This window comes from Pholcus phalangioides, unplaced genomic scaffold (assembly GCF_987345545.1).
Source record: "Pholcus phalangioides strain wild (caught in Gottingen) unplaced genomic scaffold, Ppha-v1.0 ptg000013l_1, whole genome shotgun sequence".
Taxonomy (NCBI): Eukaryota; Metazoa; Arthropoda; class Arachnida; order Araneae; family Pholcidae; genus Pholcus; species Pholcus phalangioides.
In genome coordinates, this window is record NW_028301606.1 from 26,266,506 (window position 1) to 26,286,735 (window position 20,230).

Sequence of the window (20,230 nt, forward strand, 5' to 3'; positions counted from 1 at the left end):
TTTATTTTCTGAACTTTCGAAGTCTGGCAACCCTGATATAGTCAGGCCTTAAGACTCGCTTAACTGCACTTGGTTATAACCTTATGCCCTTTTCCATAGGGTGCCCGCTGGATAAGACCGGTAGAATGGCCAAAAAATATATGCGAATATATGATCCTTCGTGCCAATCTCGATTCAATTCAGCTCAGCCCTAATCGAGTCATGCGTTGGATTTATTTACTAAAGAAAACAATTACGAGAACACACACAGAGAATTTTTTACATTGAGTTTTATGTACTATTACATGATAAAGTATTCATGAACAATGTCTTAATTTTCGTACAGATGTTTATTCTACAGAAAAACAACGTCTGTGAAGAGAGAGAGACGAATCTCGCGTGCGATGAGACTTCGCTCAACGGACACGATCAATGTGCGTATGTACGACTCAACCAAAATGAATTCAAGAGTCCACCATCACGTTAATAAGAGTCCGATCGATATTGAGGTGAATTCAATCGATGAAGGACGTCTCTTTGACGAAGAACTCGGTCCTCTCGTCGTTGGTCACCTCGGGAGTTTGCAGAGGTTCTTCGACGACCGTCGCTATGAGGTGCATCGACACTTTCCTCATTTGCGATCGGTTCGGCTTGTTGTTGTTGTCGTTGATGCTGTTCCTGCAACCGTTGCCATTTTTCGAGGGATGGTGATGATGAGACACAGACGTGGTGTTCGAGAACGATCCCAGGAATCTGGACTTGTTCTTGAAAGAACGGTTCGGTTGCTTGCGTACTGAAAATCGTGCGTACCAGCTCATCAGCACGGACTGGACCTGGAATATGGAGATTGTTATATGTTTATAATTGATATGTGTTATTTCTATGCGTTAAAAAGATTGTCCCCACAAAAAAAAATTGCCATACAATGCGCATACTGCATTACGTTATGAAGACTGACGTGCGCTCTGAGTATATGTGTAGTTCTAACATATTTATGCTGCCAGAGTTATGCGTGTTTCGTGTTCAAATGGTGCTACCATCTGTCTTTTATATATGAAGTCAATATGACCGTTGTCAGAATTTCCTCATAAAGACAAGAAGCTACGAGAACCTAGAGCTATAGTCAAAAATAGAAGATTTAGTCTGACTTTCGTGTTAAAAACGTTTGGGTAGGGCCTAACTTGGGCAAGAGTGCGAAGATAACAGACAGATTAGTGGGAGACAAATACTGGCCGTAAAAACGGATTGATACACAGGGTGCCGCGATATTGACGGGAATTGTGCTTGGGGGAAAAAGTAAGTAGTTTACTTTTAGGAAAAACCTTTCTATAGGGGAAAAGTAAATAATTTTTACTTTTTTTCTGAAAATTATTGTGCTACAGAGAGAGAGAGAGAATTACAAAAGTAGTTACATTTTCCGCGATGCAGTTTGAAAACGTATGTGTGTGCGTGTGTGTGTGTGTGTGTGTGCGCGTGCGCAAGCCGAAAGCAGGCAGATTTACATGATAGTGACATAACATGAAAATTCAAGCGTTTTCATCTTCACTTTAGGTATTTTGCCTGTTGTGGCCTTGTATTTGTATTTGTTAGTGCCACACATACACTTAGAATATACATTCGGGCATGTGCCGATTTGTTAGAAATTTCGTAAAGGAATGCGTACGAGGTGCATGTACGGTTAAGTAGTAATAGTCCGAGAACAAAAATTAAATGTTTTCAAAATATTGGGCAATTTGTCTGTTGTGTGGTCTTTGTGCTTGTATTTGTATTAAAATATCCACCGTTTGCAGCAATAAAACGATAAAAACTAAGAACAAAATTCACAGAAATCTGCACAAATGTCTCAGTCATGACAATCTGAACTGAATTCAGACAGAATATTTAAATCTGTTATAAAGTTCGTAAACATCTTTACGAATAAGACGTTATGCACCCCTGCTTCAGATATTAGACCTCGGTTCTCGCACCGGATCGCAGAATTCGCAAACTTGGCCCGTGTGTGTTCGCATTCTCTCCCGTTTTATGTATTTCATGTTTCCGAATGGAGGAATACGCTTTGGATGTATTCAAATTTATGTCGCCGTCCGACCAAATCAACGGAATTCAATTTTGTGAATACTAATGTTCAGCCGTCATTAATTCTTTTGACTCAGCAATTAACTTATTCCCTTTGAAATACAAACGATGCACGAAATTCATCGCCTGTTTTGAGAACATCGCGTATACATATTTTGAATCGTTACCCGATAAGGGATCGAAATTGAATGCGAATGGAGCCGGATTAATTCAATTTAAAGTACTTCAATCACGCTTTCGGTGCAAGTTCGACATCAAAAGGTTTGAGAAAGAGGGAGAGCAGGATTCCCATTAATTATATATTCCGCAAAACCTGGTTAATTGCAGTTTAAGTCCATTTTTGGTCTCTAATTTTGTGATGAGTCGAAAGTTTGCTTTTTTTAATGTTAATTAGATTAAATGAATTCCCAGATCCTCAGAATTTACCATTTGATTTTTCCCAAAAAATATTCCATGATGTGAAGTTGAAGCATCAAAAGAGAAGAAAATTTATTATTTTCATTTATTAAATAAATGATGTGGATGGTGTTTTTCTTGTTCAGATGGTATCATTGGAAAAAAATTCTCTGAAAGAAAACTTGCTGAGATTAAAAATTCTGTGGTGTTTTGTCAGAACATGACAACTCCAAAATCACATTTTTGAGATATAAGCATTTTCATTGCCATTTAAAAAACCAAAAATAAAGCATGCACACAAATGCAAATGAAAATATCATACATCAGCATGTTGTTTAGCCGTACGCGCGTATTTGTGAATTTATCTCACTTCTAATTAGTTATAATTAGCAAGACTTACTTTTAGATCAAAAAGCTATTTTTTGGAGATATCATGTTCTGACCAAACACCACAGAATTACGATTACAAATAAGAATCTCTTGCTTTTGGCTCGTCTATATCAGACTCGTCGATAGATGGTAGAAGAAGTTTGATATTATATATATGCTAATGGTTTAAAGCAATTATGAAATGAATTCGTCGGGATATATCGCAAGGACATATCCCCTTAATTATCAAATTCATTTTAGATGATAAGGTAGAAATAATTAGATACAAACAGATCTTCGTTGTTCTTTAATCACTAGATTTGATATATTTTATTATATCAACTTTCGGCTATATCATGCATAAGTTATGTTTTATAAACCCTCTCGTTAAAAATTTTCCTATACTTATAATAGCTACTACAGTGGAACCTCCCCTAAAGAACACACCCCGTTAACGGAAACTTTTCTGATTTCCGTTACCGTGAAACAGAGATTTATTGTATTCTACTTCCCGTTAGCGGACACTGGATAGCGGACAGTAAAATCAGGCAAACTCTAATTTATTAATTCTTGATCATAAACCGAGTATTTATCGTATTCAACTAATATTATGTTTAATCCGAAGCTCGTTATAAGACTCAATGTTATAAAACATTTTTTCTCTTCTTCACACTTACTTTAATTTGATTTTTATTGCAAAATATGTGTAGTGCACGTATCATGTTTTGGTAAAAATAATTAATTGCTTTAATGAAGAGAAAGAAAGGTTATAGTTTTTTCTGTATTTATCATACTTTCCAACGATATTTGCGAATTATGCATAATCGCCGGTAAGATTGATGAATGCAGTGAAATCTAATCAAACTTTCTTCATCGAAACGAATGCTGATTATGCATAACACCGGTGTATCCCTTTTACACAGTGACGTATACATTTTAACATTAAAATGCATAAAAACCATTGCGACCGAAGCCAAACGTCGTATAAATGAGGCCCCCATCGTATATTCCACCTTCCCATTAGCGGACAGAATTTTTGATCCCATGGATGTCCATGATCGAGAGATTCTACTATATTTAGAAACAATACGCAACTATAATACGGTATATTGTAAATTATTTACCGTATTATACGATATATCAAACCTAATAACGATGAACTTAGCGTAAAAATGTTTCTTTTATAAACCTTAATGAATAGTAAGTCAATCCTCTTTGTTATCGATTGGTACTGGCATCACTAGTGCATTTGTATTGACGAATTCAATTGAAAAAAAAATAACAATTTAAATGATTTTCTCCACCGTCACACATACCTCGGAATTCAAAAAACAGTAGAGTAGAGCCACGAACAATCCCTGCGGATAAAATAAAGTGCTTTAATTTACAATCAATTCATATACTTATAAATAATCGCCTATTTCTCTTAAATGTGTCAAAGGATAGCATATTATTTATGGTATTGAAATCTTTCTCTTATAAATCTTTATCGCCTTTCGCTGACCATCCGTCAAAATTTATTATTTAAGAAATTTACGATATTTCAGAGAATTAGAAAACACAAACATATAAATTTGTCATTGTAGAACGGATAGCTGATTCCTTAATGCTTACGATATTTCCAATGTACAAAAATGTCGTGCAATCTAACCTGTGAGGATTGAAGAAGGGCATTGGTGATCATGTACGCTCGTTCCAAGTGGGCGTCGTCTCTTGGGTTGATGCAGAACAACAAATGTGTGATTCCCAGCAGCGGGAAAAGAAGTGCCGTAGCTTTAATTGCTTTCCTTTATGAAATAAAAAAATTATTAACTTCTTATAACGTTAATGAAATATTCAAAACCTAATTAATTTCAAATTATAATTCTTCAGGAGATTAACGTCAAGTTCAAAAACTTTCTCTTTTATGATATACTTTGCAATTTCATCACACATGTAAAAACCATCACTTTCTAATGGTAGCTATTATCGCAATAGAGTGGTGAAATAAAATATGATGACGATTTCTGACGAGGAAATAAAGTAGAAAATTTTTTTTTTCATCATTGATCCAATCCATTCCACCTAAGACGCATAACAGAACTTTAGCGATCAGTTCGTGTGAATTAAATACTATAGATCGCAATTTCCTGCATATGATTCGCAGTGGCGTATATTCCGCAGATGCAAATTTCGCTAATTTAAAAAAAAGAACTTCATTTGATAGTTTTTGTCGCACCACGGTTTTTCTGCACACGGGGACTAATTTTAAACCGGGACCTACAATTTATTGCCGATTCCGAACGGCAGGCTTGTTTTTTTATACTCATCGAGAGGTTGGTGCGCTAACCCCTCGATAGGGGACTTCTTGCGGTAGCAATTTTTTCTGTGGTCATTTCGCCGTTTCTTTTGTACCCCTGTGTCAGGAAAGTTTTCTGACAAGGACGAACCGGATATCGAACTCGCGACACCTTTGAACATCATTTGGTACTTTAGGCGAGTATCTAATCGACCTGGGCTACTGCACCCAACTGCTTCTTCATTCCGCAGTGGCGTATAATCCGCATGTTCAAAAATTTATTAATCTGAATTCTGCCCAAAACTGCACATTCTTTTTAAATGTTGATTGTTCTTTGAATATAAAGGTTAAAGGAGAAAGTTAAAATATACTTTTTTTTAAAATAATATTAAAGTACATAAATGCGTGCGAATATTACATCACGCTTCCTTTTTCCATCATTTGAAAATTATGCGTGAAATTACAAATTTATACGTGTGATATGCTCGAGTTTAAAAAATGATGTGCAAATGATATGCAAAGCTATGCATTTTTAAGGATTAAGAAGTTAAGGAATGGAAAAGGTTGTTTGTCACGTTTTTGTGAGGAAAAAAAACGTCGATTTTTCTATTCAAAATCAAAATACGCCACCTATTAATCTTCAAAAAAAAATTTTTTTTAATAAAATTTTGTTAAATATTCATTTCTATCCCAACTTCTCAAAAAAGAGCTGCAGATACGAACATCAGCAAGAATTTCCGTTGTTCTTAAAACATATAATCCACTAATTATTCACAGGAAAATATTTAAATTATCTTGAAAGCACAGGATTCCGAAGTGTCATCACTCACTCCTGATACATCTGTGAAAACCGTTTATAACAAAGTCTGAAGTTTTCGGTGTAATATAGATGTAGAAAATGTGTCATTTTCTTCTATTGAACAACGTAACGTCAAAATGACTTCCCTAAAGACAAGTTTCCTCCATCGATACGGCAACTAACAATCTATATATCCAGGCAACACAAGAAGCGTAACAATTTTTTACAACATTACGGAATTGAATCTCGACATTTCATTGATTTTGACAAGAAATTTCGAGAGAAAAATGTCTTCTTTTTTTCGAGATTGCTGACTCGAAGCCATCAAATGTCCAAATTCAATTGTTTCGCCGTGACTTCAAAGGGAACTAGTTTCTTGGAAAGAAAAATAAGTTTGACATTTTTATATAAAAATCAATTCTAAAAAAATAAATAACAACCTATATATATATATAATATGTATTATAGATCAATTTCATCGTTGCAGTCAATTATAATCACTTGATTACTTTTTAATTATGCAAATTCAGTTCATTAATGCGAATTAAAGAAATACTTTATTTATTACCTTATTTGTTTGAGTTCCAGCGTCGTGCTCATTTTCAGCTTCGTTATTAAAATCCGAATGATATTCACTAGAAACATCGTGTTTATCTGGTAAAATGTATGAAATATTAGTGCTTAATTAATGCAACAACTCAGTACAAAAAAAATAGATATTGTAACTTAAGTTTAACCAAGAGAAATCATTAATTGAAACAATTGTGTATGATAATTAGCGTTTTAATTGGATAGATTGATTCACATTTTGAAGGTTTTTATAAAAATCCCTGTTAATCAGCTGATGATATTAACTAATTAAAAAAACAGGGTGCTCTAGAAATGCTAATGCGGCATTTTATCCCATCAACCGATCATCGTAAAGGTATGGTTCCAGTTCGAAAAATGCTCAAAATGTGTTCAGAAATCACTCTGTATCAGTTTTGAGAGGGAAAATACAGTGTGTCATAATATAAAACATCTAAATTTTTATACGGTTTTCCTTATTCTCTAATTTCCAATTAGAAAGTTGTTACCCCTTCGCTCCTGAGTCCAACAAAAAAATCCACGTGTCTAAGTGCAATATTGGCTGAGATATTTGAATTCAAAAATCTGAGAGAAGTTGGCGAAGAATAGCACAGACTGTGACGGACAATGCTTCTTTCTCTCATTTATGCTTTTCGTCCTCAACTTTTTTCTGATTTTTGAGTTAAAATATCGCAGTGAATATTGCGCTTAGAAACGTGGATTTTTTTTGTTGGCCTTAGAGAAAGACCGGGAAACAACTTTCCATTTGAAAGTTAGAGGACAGAGAGATAGTGTAAAAATGAAGATTTCTATTTTTTTATATTTTGTGACACACTATATTTGCACTATCGAATTTGGTAATGTGTGACTCCTTAACACATTTTGAGCATTTTTTAAATTAAAACAATACCACTGGGAGGAACGGTTAATGAGATGAACACTAGAAAAACTTGAGCCACAATGATTTACGGGGCACCCTGTATATCTATATACATAAAATTGTTTTTCTGTGTGTGATCTCTCTATACAAATCTACAATTTTAGATCGATCGTCACCAAATTTTGCATATATACCAAATGGGACTCGACTTGAACGATAGGCTACTTTCATAGTTCATCAGAGCAGGGCAAATGCCCGAAATGGGCGAAAACCTGTCGGGCAGCAAAGATTTCTGTTCCTCAACAATCACTTTCGGAACGTTTACTTTGGTTACCGTGGTTCCCTAGCAATGCGTTTGACGTGCTTTTACAATGGTTTGTCACTTCTTTATTGCTGCCAGTATCATGTATAATAAAAGTAAATATAGTAAAAAAAAAAAAGAGTAAAATAATAATAATAAATGCATAATAGTTCATGCCTTTATAATGGTTTGTCACTTTTCAATCTCCCGAGTAATTGAAGAAAGCTCGGGCAGCGCCGGGTATTACATAGCTAGTGTTTAATAATTGTAGTGAATATTTTCCCGTCAGTGGATAACGATTCTTTTTTTTTTATTAGGGTGTTATCCATCATTAGTTTCTGATGTTTTTGTGGTTATCACAAAAGTATTAAAGAAATGCTTTTACCACTAAAGCCAGTATCATGGGCCCCGTGATGAGCCAGATGAAAGATGATTTGCCATATCCTTTCCAACATTTCGTGTAGGTGTAGTTGTCCATCAATAGGGCCCACGTCAGCACGCAAACTAGAGGTATACCTATATGAAGGAAGGCATAACATTTTCAATGACATTAAAAAAAAAAATGCTGCTATTACTACTTAACCGTAAATGCACCTCGAAAAAATTCCTCTGGGGAATTTCCAACAAACTGGTATATGCCGGAACATGTGTTTCGAGTGTATGTGTGGCCGTAAAGTATTTATGTTGTCAGAGTTATTTGTGTTATATACTGGTACTGCCATCTGTCTTCCACATTTTGAAGTGAAAATGGCGGATTCCTGAATTCCGTCTTCCCTTTTGATTTTCGGGATTTCAGGGGATCAAACATTGATTAATTTTTTTTTTTAATTCATGAAAGCCATTAGTTTTTACGACAAATTATAGGTTTTTTTACATTCTACGTCAGGGCCGGTCCTAGAAATTCTGCCGCCTGAGGCGAGCAATAGTTAGCCGCCTCACATCACTCACTTCACTTCTGAGATATAGATGGCAGCACTGAAAAATCATACACAACACTAGATACGCACTCAGACTGTTAGGTACACGCACTTACACTTCCGGCACAACTCACTAGGTAGTAAATTGGCTATGGCAATAGACCTAAGTTGTGCTTGGTTTGAAAAAAAAAAAAAAAAGTTAGCCGCCTTTTTAGATGCGACTATCTGAAAAGAGTTTTCTTTCTTCACCACTATTACCTTGATACAGTGGTTCTCAAAGCGTTGGTGTAACGTTGATTATTTAAGGTGTCACGAGAGAACGAGAGAATTTTTCAAATAAAAACATCTGATGGAGTAAATATATCAAATCAATATTCTTCTTTAAATGGGGGGAGGATGGTTCCATTGTGGGCGCACTTGTTTACATTTTTTCCTATGGGTTTTGGAAAAATGTCTGCCCTTCAAAGGATTAGTTGAGCTATTTAGCAGATATATCACTTCATATAACACATTAAAATTCTACGTAAAATTGATTAAAAATAATTTGAAGAAAAATTTTAGTCAATCAAGTATCACAAATGTGCTCTAGCACACTTTTATATGAGAAAAACGCAAAAATTAATAAATAAGTATTTATTTTGAATCCAAAGACAAAATTTAGACAATTTGAGGAGAAATTCCAAGAATCGCTCTCGTCATTTCCTAGTTTTTGAAATCGTGATTCTCCACGTTATGTTGCTTACATGTTGTTAGGTTACGTAGCAGAGAAAGATGAGTTTTTCTCAACCTTTTTATTTATACGTTGCAGTGATATTATTATTAATATTCTAGCGAAGTGACAACATCCCAGTTCGGGGGACGGTTGATGAGATAAAGGCCACATTTGCAGGACACCCTGTATAGTAGGGCTGCTTTCTAGCGGCGACTAGTTTGTGACTACTACATAGAATTTCTGTTACAAATTTGAAGTTGATTTTCTTGAAACTTAGTTTTGATCATTTGCATCACTTTGCTTCTGAGACACCCCCCCCCCCCCACAAAATAAGCATTTGGCCGAATTTTTTTATTTAAAACTTCTCCCTCCCTCCACAAAAAATATGTTCGGAAGAATTCTCATTTTAGCCAAAATTTTATCATTTATTCGTATAGAAATATTACATTCTCGGGATAAATTGTTAAGTGGTTGAAATTGACAAGTTTTTTGTGTGTCATGAATTCGTAAACAGTTGAAAAATTAACAAAAATTGAAGAGAGAGGAAAGATATTCCCATACAAACACGCGCGCGCGCGAAAGGGTTCCTTTTTTGGTACAAAAAGAAAATTGGTTAAAATTTTTGTCGATAGAGGGCGCTGTAAAATCAGTCAGGTGGCAGCGATTAGACCTGTGCCTTTCTTCAATCTCTCCTGTGTCCAAAACATTCGTAAAACTTCAGGCGGCCATTCGTGGCTGAGGTAAAACAACTTAGCTAATAGTGTTTTATCCACCAATGTTAACATCCACTGTCGGCAAAAAAACTTGACAATTTCTTTTCTGTCCAAAAAAAGGAAATCTTCCTTCGTGAGAACAACTTTTTTTGCAGATTCCATTTCGTCGTAGCAACGAATTTCTCAGCAATTACTTGAATTTTTAATAAATCCACGAATTAAAGGGACACCCTGTATTTCGGGCTGAAAACTGGTGTAGCCGTATGCGTACATTTATCTACACTGTACTTACCCCACCCAGTAGCGTAGTACAGCTTGAACGGCGCGTCATTCTGAAACACCGAAACTGTGATACTGCTGTGCAAGAGATGTCCTTCAACAAACATCCAGTATATGCACGTCATCGCAGAGTACATCTTCAGAGTCAATACAGTTTTGCACAGCCAGTTCTACGCATCGAAAAGGAAATGTACATTATGATACAGTTAGAGGTATTTATCACCCCCTCTAGAATACAAAGTATTAATACAGTCGAATCCCGTTCCAACGAATACCGTTACAGCAAAATCCCGTTTTAACGAATAACGTTATAGCGAAAATCTCGTTTCAACGAAAAATTTTATAATCCTCCCAGATAAGTTTCCACATAGGAATAGTATAAGAATCTGGAATTCTTTGTAACGAAATTTCATTATTACTCCCGGTCTGTAGGAGTTCGTTACAACGGGATTCGACTGTAATAATACAAAAATACATTGCTGTAGCGGAAATAACGGAGAAATAAAAATGGACAAATAATTGATGTCATTTGATAGAATAAACATCATGAGAATGGCAACGAAAAGATACAACATAAAAATGTTTTCTTGTGAAATAAAATTTGGAAAATGTTTCACATGAAACTGAGATATCATTTGTGAAAAAAAATTGATTAATACTCTCATAGTTATTGGAAAACAAATTATTTCAGAAAAAACTATATATAAAAATAATATATTATTATTATTATTATTCAAATATTCTAAAAGAACGCGTTCCAGAATTATAAATTTTCACTTTATATTTCGAAATTTCTTCCTGATTTTACCAAAGTACTGAAACATAGTGATTAACTTGGTTCACAGCGAGGGTGCTCAACCTTTTAAGAGAGGGAGTGATCACTTAAGTGACCTGAAAGTGTACCGCAGGTCAATGAATTTATCCGAAAATGCGCTAAAGTGATTTGGAAGTGTACCGTGGGTCACTCAAATGTTCTGGAAATGTGCCGCAAAGCCACGTAAGTGATTTTGAAGTGTACCGTGTGTCACTCAAGTGTTTTAGAAATGTGCCGCAAGCCAATCAAGTGATCTGAAAGTGCACCGAGGGCTACTTGAATGATCTGGAAATGTGCCACGGTACTCTTAAGTGATGTGAAACAGCACCGCGGGAAATTTAAATGATCTGGAAATTTAACGATCCGCTTATTTCATTTCCACAAAATTAGGTTCGAGATCGCGTGCCACAACAGATGGCTCCGAGGGCCACATTTGGCACGTGGGCCATGGCTTGAGCAGGTGTGGTCTTTACAGTATAAATTGCGTAAAAACAATCACACGAGATAATTAATGAAATATTTCCAAGTATACATTATTATTATAATCGATAAGTATATGTTCGCTCGCAACGCGATAAAATAAAAGCAAATGTATAACGTTTGATTTCATCGTCATCACGGAAATAATCGATATTTTTTCCCCTTTCGATATCATTGAATGAGTAAGACATATCATATCAAATAGTGTATTTTTTGATTAGAATTGAACTGAACCCATTGAATACAAATAATCATTTCTAGCGTAAACATTCACACATTTCAAAGATAACTTCTATTTAAGTCCTGAAATCAACTGAAAAAGTGTGGGTATATTTCGGATGTATCGTACTCGAGGTCGTTTCCAAGGTGAAATTTCGGATAATTGATGTCGTTAGATCAATAATGATCTCGATACCGTCATCTACAGGGATCTAGTTCAGTGAGATCAAACATTACTTTGCTAATGGGGATGAAATTGGGGGAATAATTCAATGAAATTCGATTTAATTATCAAGTAAACCGATACCTGTTCTAATAACACTCCAATGTACGCGAGTTCCTACTCCTCATGATGAAATTATCACTACTAGAAAATTATGATTAGACTGTAGTATATGGTAATTATGGAAATGTGTTGAATTCATTAATTAACCCCAATTTCAAACAAAATGTCCTTGTTACTTATATTTCACTGTCAAGGGATCCTAAATTTGAAATTTCCGGGAATGGACAATTATAGTGGTAAGTATTTCTTCATTAATTGTAACAGTGACACACTCCGGTCATGTTTCGTTGCAAATGTGAAAATTAGAATATTATTACTACTTAGCCGTGCATGCACCTCGTAAACATTTCCCTATGGAGTTTCTAATTGTTTGGTGCATACCGGTTGTGAGTGCGTTCCTAATCTTTTTTTTTTTTTTTTTTAGCCGTGACCCAAAGCAACGATACAATCAATTTCGTGACTATGGGTCTATTTCAAATCTAAAAATTATTTTTGAATACGTATTCCGAAATAGTAAAATGTTTGGTTTTTGGAAACCAAACGAGTGATGTGTGTGTTAACGGATGGGTCAAACAAGGTTCCCAAAATCATTGGAAGTTTTCTAAATTCATCATTTTTTTCGTGTATTCTGAGTTTTATTTAATTTCCAGGATCATTTCTTCCATTAATTTTCAATAATTTATTTCATTAATTTTCAATAATTTATTTCATTAATTTTCAATAATTTCTTTCATTAATTTTCATTAATTTTCATTAATTTCTTTCATTAATTTTCAATAATTTCTTTCATTAATTTTCAATAATTTATTTCATTAATTTTCAATAATTTATTTCATTAATTTTCAATAATTTCTTTCTTGAATTTTTAATTAATTCGTCGTTTCCCAACTTAATGAGCCTTTCGGAGGGGTTGTGAAGAACAAAGGCTACTTTGACACGTTTGTGTCAAGATTAAAAAACTTGTTAAAAAAAATTTCTTATTAGAAAAAGCATTTCCAATCAAATAAATAAAATTATTTATTTATATACATGTGAGCGAATTTTTTTTTAAATATTGTTGAAAAATTAACCAGTCGACATTAAAAAAAGGTGAAATTTACACCAAAATGCTTATCATGACCTCCGACTTTTTTTTTAATAAATAAAAACAAACGTCAAAATTTCTCTCGTAGATGTCACAAACAAGAGATGTCAAAAAAATGCAATACAAACAGTGCGTATTTAATGCTTGTTTCGATTTGCGTTTCATAAAACTAATCAGCTTTTAGTATGAGAATCTTTTTTTTTTTTGCTCGCACTACATCCAGTCGAGTGAAAGGGTGCTCGTATTTAAATTACGCATTTTTACGGAAAGAAAAATGCAATAAATGTTAATTATGCACTGTTTGTCTCACAATTTTTTTTGTGTTGTCACGTTTTTCGTAATGCAGCGCTATCTGTGAGAAAAACTTCGACCTTTTATTATTATTTATACAAAAAAAAAACTCGACGCCCTGATGAGTATTTTGATGTGGACCTCTTAAAATTTTCAATGTAAAACAGGACAACAGGACTTTTCGTCCATCTAATATAGTGAGTTCTTTTGCCAATCAAACTGATTCTTCTTTCAGACTTCGTATCATTAAAATCCGATACGCATTGGGATTTAATACCTTGATTCAATAAATTAAAAAAAAATCCAATCATGGATAAACTGGTAAACTAGAATAGCTGTGATAATCGTTTGAAACATGAGAATGCAGTTCTACGCATGAGATATTTTAAGGTTTGAAGCTGACATATCTTTAAATCCAACAGGAAAAAATAAAAATAAAATGCTACTGCCTCTTTTTTCCTCTTTAAAAATAATACAAAATAGATTGTTCTTGACAGTTCGGAATGTCTCAAATGATAAATGGCTTTAGAAACGGCTGCAGGGTGGGTGAACTATGATACCATAACGAACACGGCGGATGACTGACGTGATGGTCTTTGACTATTTCCTTGTGTCAAGGTTAAAATAACTTTATTACTGTCATTAGTGGCAATTTCATTTGAATAACAGGAGAAAAACACGTAAAAAACTACATGAAGAAGGAAGATATAAATAGTTGTCTTAAAAATCGAAGACGATTTATCTCTGCATCTTCAAAATACGTTCCAAGATACATTACCGTATTCCTGAACTGTTCGATGACCCCATCGAATAAGCCGGGCAAAGCAATGGTGACCATCATCAGCGAATGTAGAATCAGCGACACGATCAGGTTCCGATGGACGCGTATCCTGGCACATTGTATAGACCTGTAGTAAATTGAAACTTGCGTTAAAACTTGCGTTTGAAACTTAAAAAGTTGCGTAATTGAGATTATTTTGTGTGTGATCTCCGTAAAATGCATTAACGAAGACTCTAAACTAATTAATTCCATTTTTGTTCAGATCATTAAAAATCTAATTAAGGGTAATGAAGATAGAGATTTTAATACTGGAACACGTATAAACACTGCATCTTACAGTTAAAATTTGATTATGATATTTTTAAATAAATATAATATATATACAACACTTCCCAATAGAATTTGCATTTAATGAAAGCTCACGAAAAGCTTGTAATAATTATATACATAATATTTGAATAATGAATCCAGAGAAGGCTACTCAGAGTATAATAATAAGCCTACATGATTTCGTGAAAATACTTCACAGGTAACCCCACACCCACATCCTCGGTAATCACAATTAAAACAAGCGGTAATGAAAATGCAGATGTTGATGCTATATGATTAAAATGCTGACGTCAGAATGATAAATTCTACAAATACAAATACAACGCCACAACAGGCAAAATGCCCAACGAGGTGGCTGAGAAAAAGATGGCCATAAAAATATGGATGTCATATATTTCCAAAAAAAAAATATAGCAACCCAATTAAAAATTATAATCAATATATACACATGATAAAATACTATACAATGCCCATAAAGAATACTTATGGTTGTCTTATTCCAAGTATGGATAGCTTCTCGATTCACCCCAACATGTTTATCGTATTTCTTTTATGTTGCCCAAAACGTTGATGAACTATTTCGAATTCTATTCCCCTTTTCGTTCCGATATTTTTATATAGGAGAAAAACAGCTCGTAAATATTGATTCGGAAAGAGAAATTTTGCGCTAGGACCCCTGCTGACACCTATTAAATAAGAATAAAACTGATGGTTATAAATTCTCCAATTAAAATTGACCGGTGTGCAGCATGGAAAAATGAACATGGTATGATACCATGTAGCTGGTTCCAAATCTACTAACTCCGTTGAACCTTCTCTAATGGTGATAGGAGGATATACTACTACATTATTATTCCTCTTACTTTTTTTAAGGCCGGGATTACGCTACATAAAACTGGATAAAATATCTTTTACGCAACGTGAAGAAAACAACCAATAAGCCTATTTGTTACATTCGCTCGAATGCAGCCGCTACGCTGATTAGTTTTATTTTTCAAGTTTTATAGACGAACTTTTCTAAAACTTTTATAGTGTAATCCGGTTTAACATAATTTAATGGAAAAAAATAAGAAAAATATATAGTATATCAAGAAAGTTAAATTAGGCGACCAAAAAAATGTATATGTCTACAATAAAAGATAATTCTCTCATTGTAAAGTGAATCAAATACAGTCACTTCCAATACTTTCGTGATTTACCCTTACATGCATAGCTTTGCATATGGGCAAAGTGAAGGGTTAATTGCACATTCATTACTGCAGCCAGTTTGAAGATAAAAATTTCTAATGGCCTTTGCACATAAATTTTTTTGCATTTTTATATTTTGAACTTGCTGGTTGATGTTGCAACTAACGACAACAACTACCGTTTGTGACAGAACACGTGTGGCTGTAATTTCGCTACTTTTTCAGAATGTTTTGATACAAATACAACGCCACAACAGGCAAAATGTCCAACGAGGTGGCTGAGGAAAAAAGATGCCCATAACAAATAAGGATGTCATACATTTCAAAAATACAGTAACCCAATTGCAAATGCAATCATGAAAACTAAAAACCATATATATAACATGATAAAATATTATACAATGCCCAAAAAATATATTTATGGTTGTCTTATTCTAAGTATGGATAGCTTCCCGATTTACTCCAACATGTTTATAGTGTTTCTTTTTAAACGGGTCAAAATATTATATTAATATAATTTTGTTTGCATTTCTTTTGTTTTTCTATCTTCAAGTTTGCAACCCGATTCTTTTTTAACTGCAGTTTGATTCACAAAGAAGGTAGCTATATATATTTGAAAGTAATATTACCTTAATGCATTTATTTTATAGCGATTTTTGAGGGAGTACGACCTCTTCAGGACCCTATATAAGCAGCACAATTTGAAACAATTTTTTTAATGATTTTTTCGGCTTTCTATACGTGTCATTAACTATGAAAAAAAATTATCAGCTGGAAAAAAGACATGCATTTAAGGATTAAATGTTATTCTATTGAGATATCAACTAGGCAAAAAAAAAAGTTCAAACGAGTCCCTCAAATGGCTTCCAACGAAGTTTTGATGTCATTAAAGTTATTTGTTACATTGAATTTAATATTAAAATCATATTGTTTTCGGAAATCACAGTTTGTCGAGAGTCTAAAACTCAGTTTGAATTCATGTGGAAAAATATCATTGCGGAAGTATTGTGAATGAAGTTCGTCTATTCTAAGATACGTTACACGTACATACAAGACAGTATATATTGTCTTATCGCCGTATAAAATTCCAAGTCTTGAGATGATATTTATGCATGAGCTTTTCGAATAGAACGGATTTTGACGTATGATTCAAAAATCGAAGTACGGCTTTGAATGAATTCCAACGTGATTCCACGAACATATACATATATGTATGCGGATATGAATTCCGATTCTTGGAGCCGTGAAAAAATGGTTCCAAAAAAATAGTTTCCAGCTATATTTTTTGAACTATACATTATTTTTCTTTCCGGATTTTTTTTCCCGAAATAGCCATTTCTTTGTATATAATCGCAGAAAAAGAAAAGAAAAAGAAAAAAATAATTGGAAAAAAAAGTGCTTATTTTTAGCAAATGTTATTTCAAACACCTCAAGAAAAGAATATTGGCTAATACCAACTAATTGGCATTAGAGTAGTTTTGTACCCTTTCAGACCCTAAAGTGAGACCGGTATAAAGTAAAACATATATATCCTCACGCAAAAAATTGTATATTTTTCATGTTTACGGAGAAGGTTTTTTAGCAAGGAAAGATCGAGCTCTATGTTTAGAAATAGCGATTTCAACCTTGAAGACTAAGAACACCCAGGCAGAGACTCCTCAACTCACTGGTGACAGCCAGTTACTGATGCAAAAGCACCCTCACTACTCGACACAAGTCATTAAGCAGAGATACTAAAAATATCAAAAACCACAGTCTACAGCCATTTATTAGAGCTTAGATGCTTCAATCGCATAGAATGTTTCTTTGAACATTCTTTGTAACGTATTATATTATATAACGCATGTATATTCTCATTAACGTATTTTGAATATCTGCGGTTAATCTGATATCTGGCTCACACATCCTCTTTGTGCCTCTCTCTGCAGTTCTAACATCTCTCTCTTACTAATAACTATATTGATATCATTTTCAAAGAAGACAGATCTCGACACTTCAACATCATTCCACTTTACAGATAATTTTACATTTACACAGTCCTTGCAGTCATAACTTCTCTTTAATCCCGATGTGGCGGTTTGTACAAATATAGTTAGTCTACCTACCCTTTTATGCATTGCTCTAACAAAATTATATTGAATACATTTATGAGGTGTCGCGAAAGAAATAATTAATTATAGTGTAAACGTATACAAGGAAAAAACATTTCGAACGAAATTTTCTCCGATTGAAGTTTTTGAGCTCAACCGAGAAAGACTAAAAAACCTCCCTTGCATCAGAAATTATGAAAATTCGCAGAAATGTTTATTTAACATGTTTTTGTAAAATGAGCCTCCGATTTGGCAATTAACTAATGGGAAGTATTTTTTTTTTTAAATTTTGAATTCAGTTTTTTGAAATCTGTATATTTTTTCGTACTTTAAAAATTCGTAAAACTGTAACAAATATTCAGATATCGAAGTCCGAGGTTCATTACACTGACGCATGTTGAACAAACATTTCTGCAAAATTTCACAATTTTTGGTGGGGTTGAGGTTTTTTTTTAATGTTTCGGTTAATCTCAAAAACCGCAATCTGAGAAAATCACGTTCAGTGTTTTTTTCTTGTATACAGTTGCACTATAATTAATTATTTCTTTCGTTTTTTTTTTTGAAAGAACAAATCACACAATTGACACGAAACTTTTCCGCATTTTATTGGAAACTGAATGAAATATTTTTTTAAAATTCATTTTTGAAAAATCGACTCCACGAATCGTGACACCCCTTAAATCTGATGAGAGAACCTTTCTAGTTCCGAAACTATAATTCAATAGCCATAATAACCTTTACTACCTGCTTGTCCAATTAAGTGGTTTTTTAAAATTTTCCTGATCCGCATTATAACTGTCACAGTGGAAATCACTGAACCCTCTGGAAAATGCCACACCTCTTTTTTTCAAGAAGATTTTTTATTTTTATTTTGTGCATATGATAGTGCTTTCTCCCACCCACCCCCAGCTCCAAGAATAAAACAACCGAGGCAGAGAAATATTCTAGTCTTTTCTACAAATAATCAAATGACGAAACGTTATAGGACGTTTGCATTTTCCGGTGATAAACTTTTGTTCATTGCCCTCTATTGACGAAAATTCGAACTAATTTTTTTTTCTGATAATTAAAAGAAACTCTTCCTTTGCGAGAATAACTATTCCTTGAACCGCTTTCAAATATTCCAATTCTTTCAATATATATATAAAGACAACAAGAAACACACAGAAAGAACTACACGTGAATATAATAGTCCTATTGGGCCCCTATGGATAAAATTATTATATTCGCCGCTATTTTACAAGTACCGTACGTTATGTTAATAAATGTTATGTAATAAGATATATATGTGAATATTTCAAAAATTTATGCACTTTAAAAATTTGAATTATCAGATCTGAAATTGTTGAATATTACGATATTTCTTGTATAAATAATGAGTCTGCGGAACAAATATACCTTTTCGTTTCACAATACTGTTCATATGTACACATACATACACACATAAATACGTACATGCGTGCTCATAGAGATACGTGTGTGTGTGTCTATACACACACGTATACCCCCTATTTTTGTACCATGACATCGTGAAAAATGTTTGTTTGTTTCAGCTGTGGTTAAATTATTCCAATATTTCCCATTGATGTCAAAATATTTATATTGTATTCTATCAAAACAATCTTAAATTGTTTTCATAGAATATAAAATCAATTTATGAATTTTGAACCATTCACGAATTTATGGGACACCGTGTAATTCATGTGAATACACAATTATTTCGTGAATTTTAAACTTTGAAAGCTATAGAAATTTCCACTATTAAATTTAAACTCTAGTGAAAAATTTTGAGTCTGAAGTGTCGTCTTTTTAATCGAACTGCTCCGAAATATGTTAATCCCAAAGGTTTTGGTATGTATTGCACATTCGACTCGATCTCTAACACTTGAGCAAGATACACACATTTCGAGAACAGATAGGCTTGGAATCTTTACAGCACAGACTCAAAAACCTCATTTACCAATAATATTCAAACATTTCACAATTTTTCGAGAGTAATTCTCATCGGATACCAGCAAAATTGTCTTTGCAACACGCTCAACAAGTTTCTTCGATGAATTCTCATTAGGATTTCCCGGGATTTTGTAAATCGCGATGCAAAAATTATTCAACCTTTCACTTTTGAAAACACGTGTTTACACTCTCAAGATGGTTCTGGATGTGTTGAAATCTACAAACTGAGTGTGTGTGTGTGAGAGAGAGAGATAGGGAGCAGTGTCTCGAAACAAATATGAAACAACGAGTCTTTTTCCAGTTGAGTTAAATTAATGAAGATGTTTCCAAGGGTTTTAAAGGGCTGTTCTCTTTTGGCAGCCAATAAGAATTCTGAGGTATAATATTACACTTTTCCATTATAGTTTTCCCACAGAAAGGACATCGTTGCCGAGAATCAACTGGCGCGA

The 20,230-nt window shown here is 33.8% G+C and overlaps 1 protein-coding gene across 1 annotated transcript in view; it reads right to left on the bottom strand.

The window, feature by feature from the left end:
• Positions 1-252: 252 nt before the first annotated feature.
• Positions 253-20,230, bottom strand: part of LOC149078871 (corticotropin-releasing hormone receptor 1-like) — a 99,604-nt gene continuing 79,626 nt past the window's right edge. The window contains exons 5-11 of the mRNA XM_089241044.1: positions 14,219-14,348; positions 10,280-10,436; positions 8,031-8,161; positions 6,466-6,551; positions 4,472-4,607; positions 4,137-4,178; positions 253-812 (exon numbers count right to left, since the gene is read on the bottom strand). Of these exons, the coding sequence (XP_089097170.1) occupies positions 495-812; positions 4,137-4,178; positions 4,472-4,607; positions 6,466-6,551; positions 8,031-8,161; positions 10,280-10,436; positions 14,219-14,348 (1,000 nt within the window). The 3' untranslated portion in view covers positions 253-494. The remainder of the gene's footprint in view (positions 813-4,136; positions 4,179-4,471; positions 4,608-6,465; positions 6,552-8,030; positions 8,162-10,279; positions 10,437-14,218; positions 14,349-20,230) is intronic.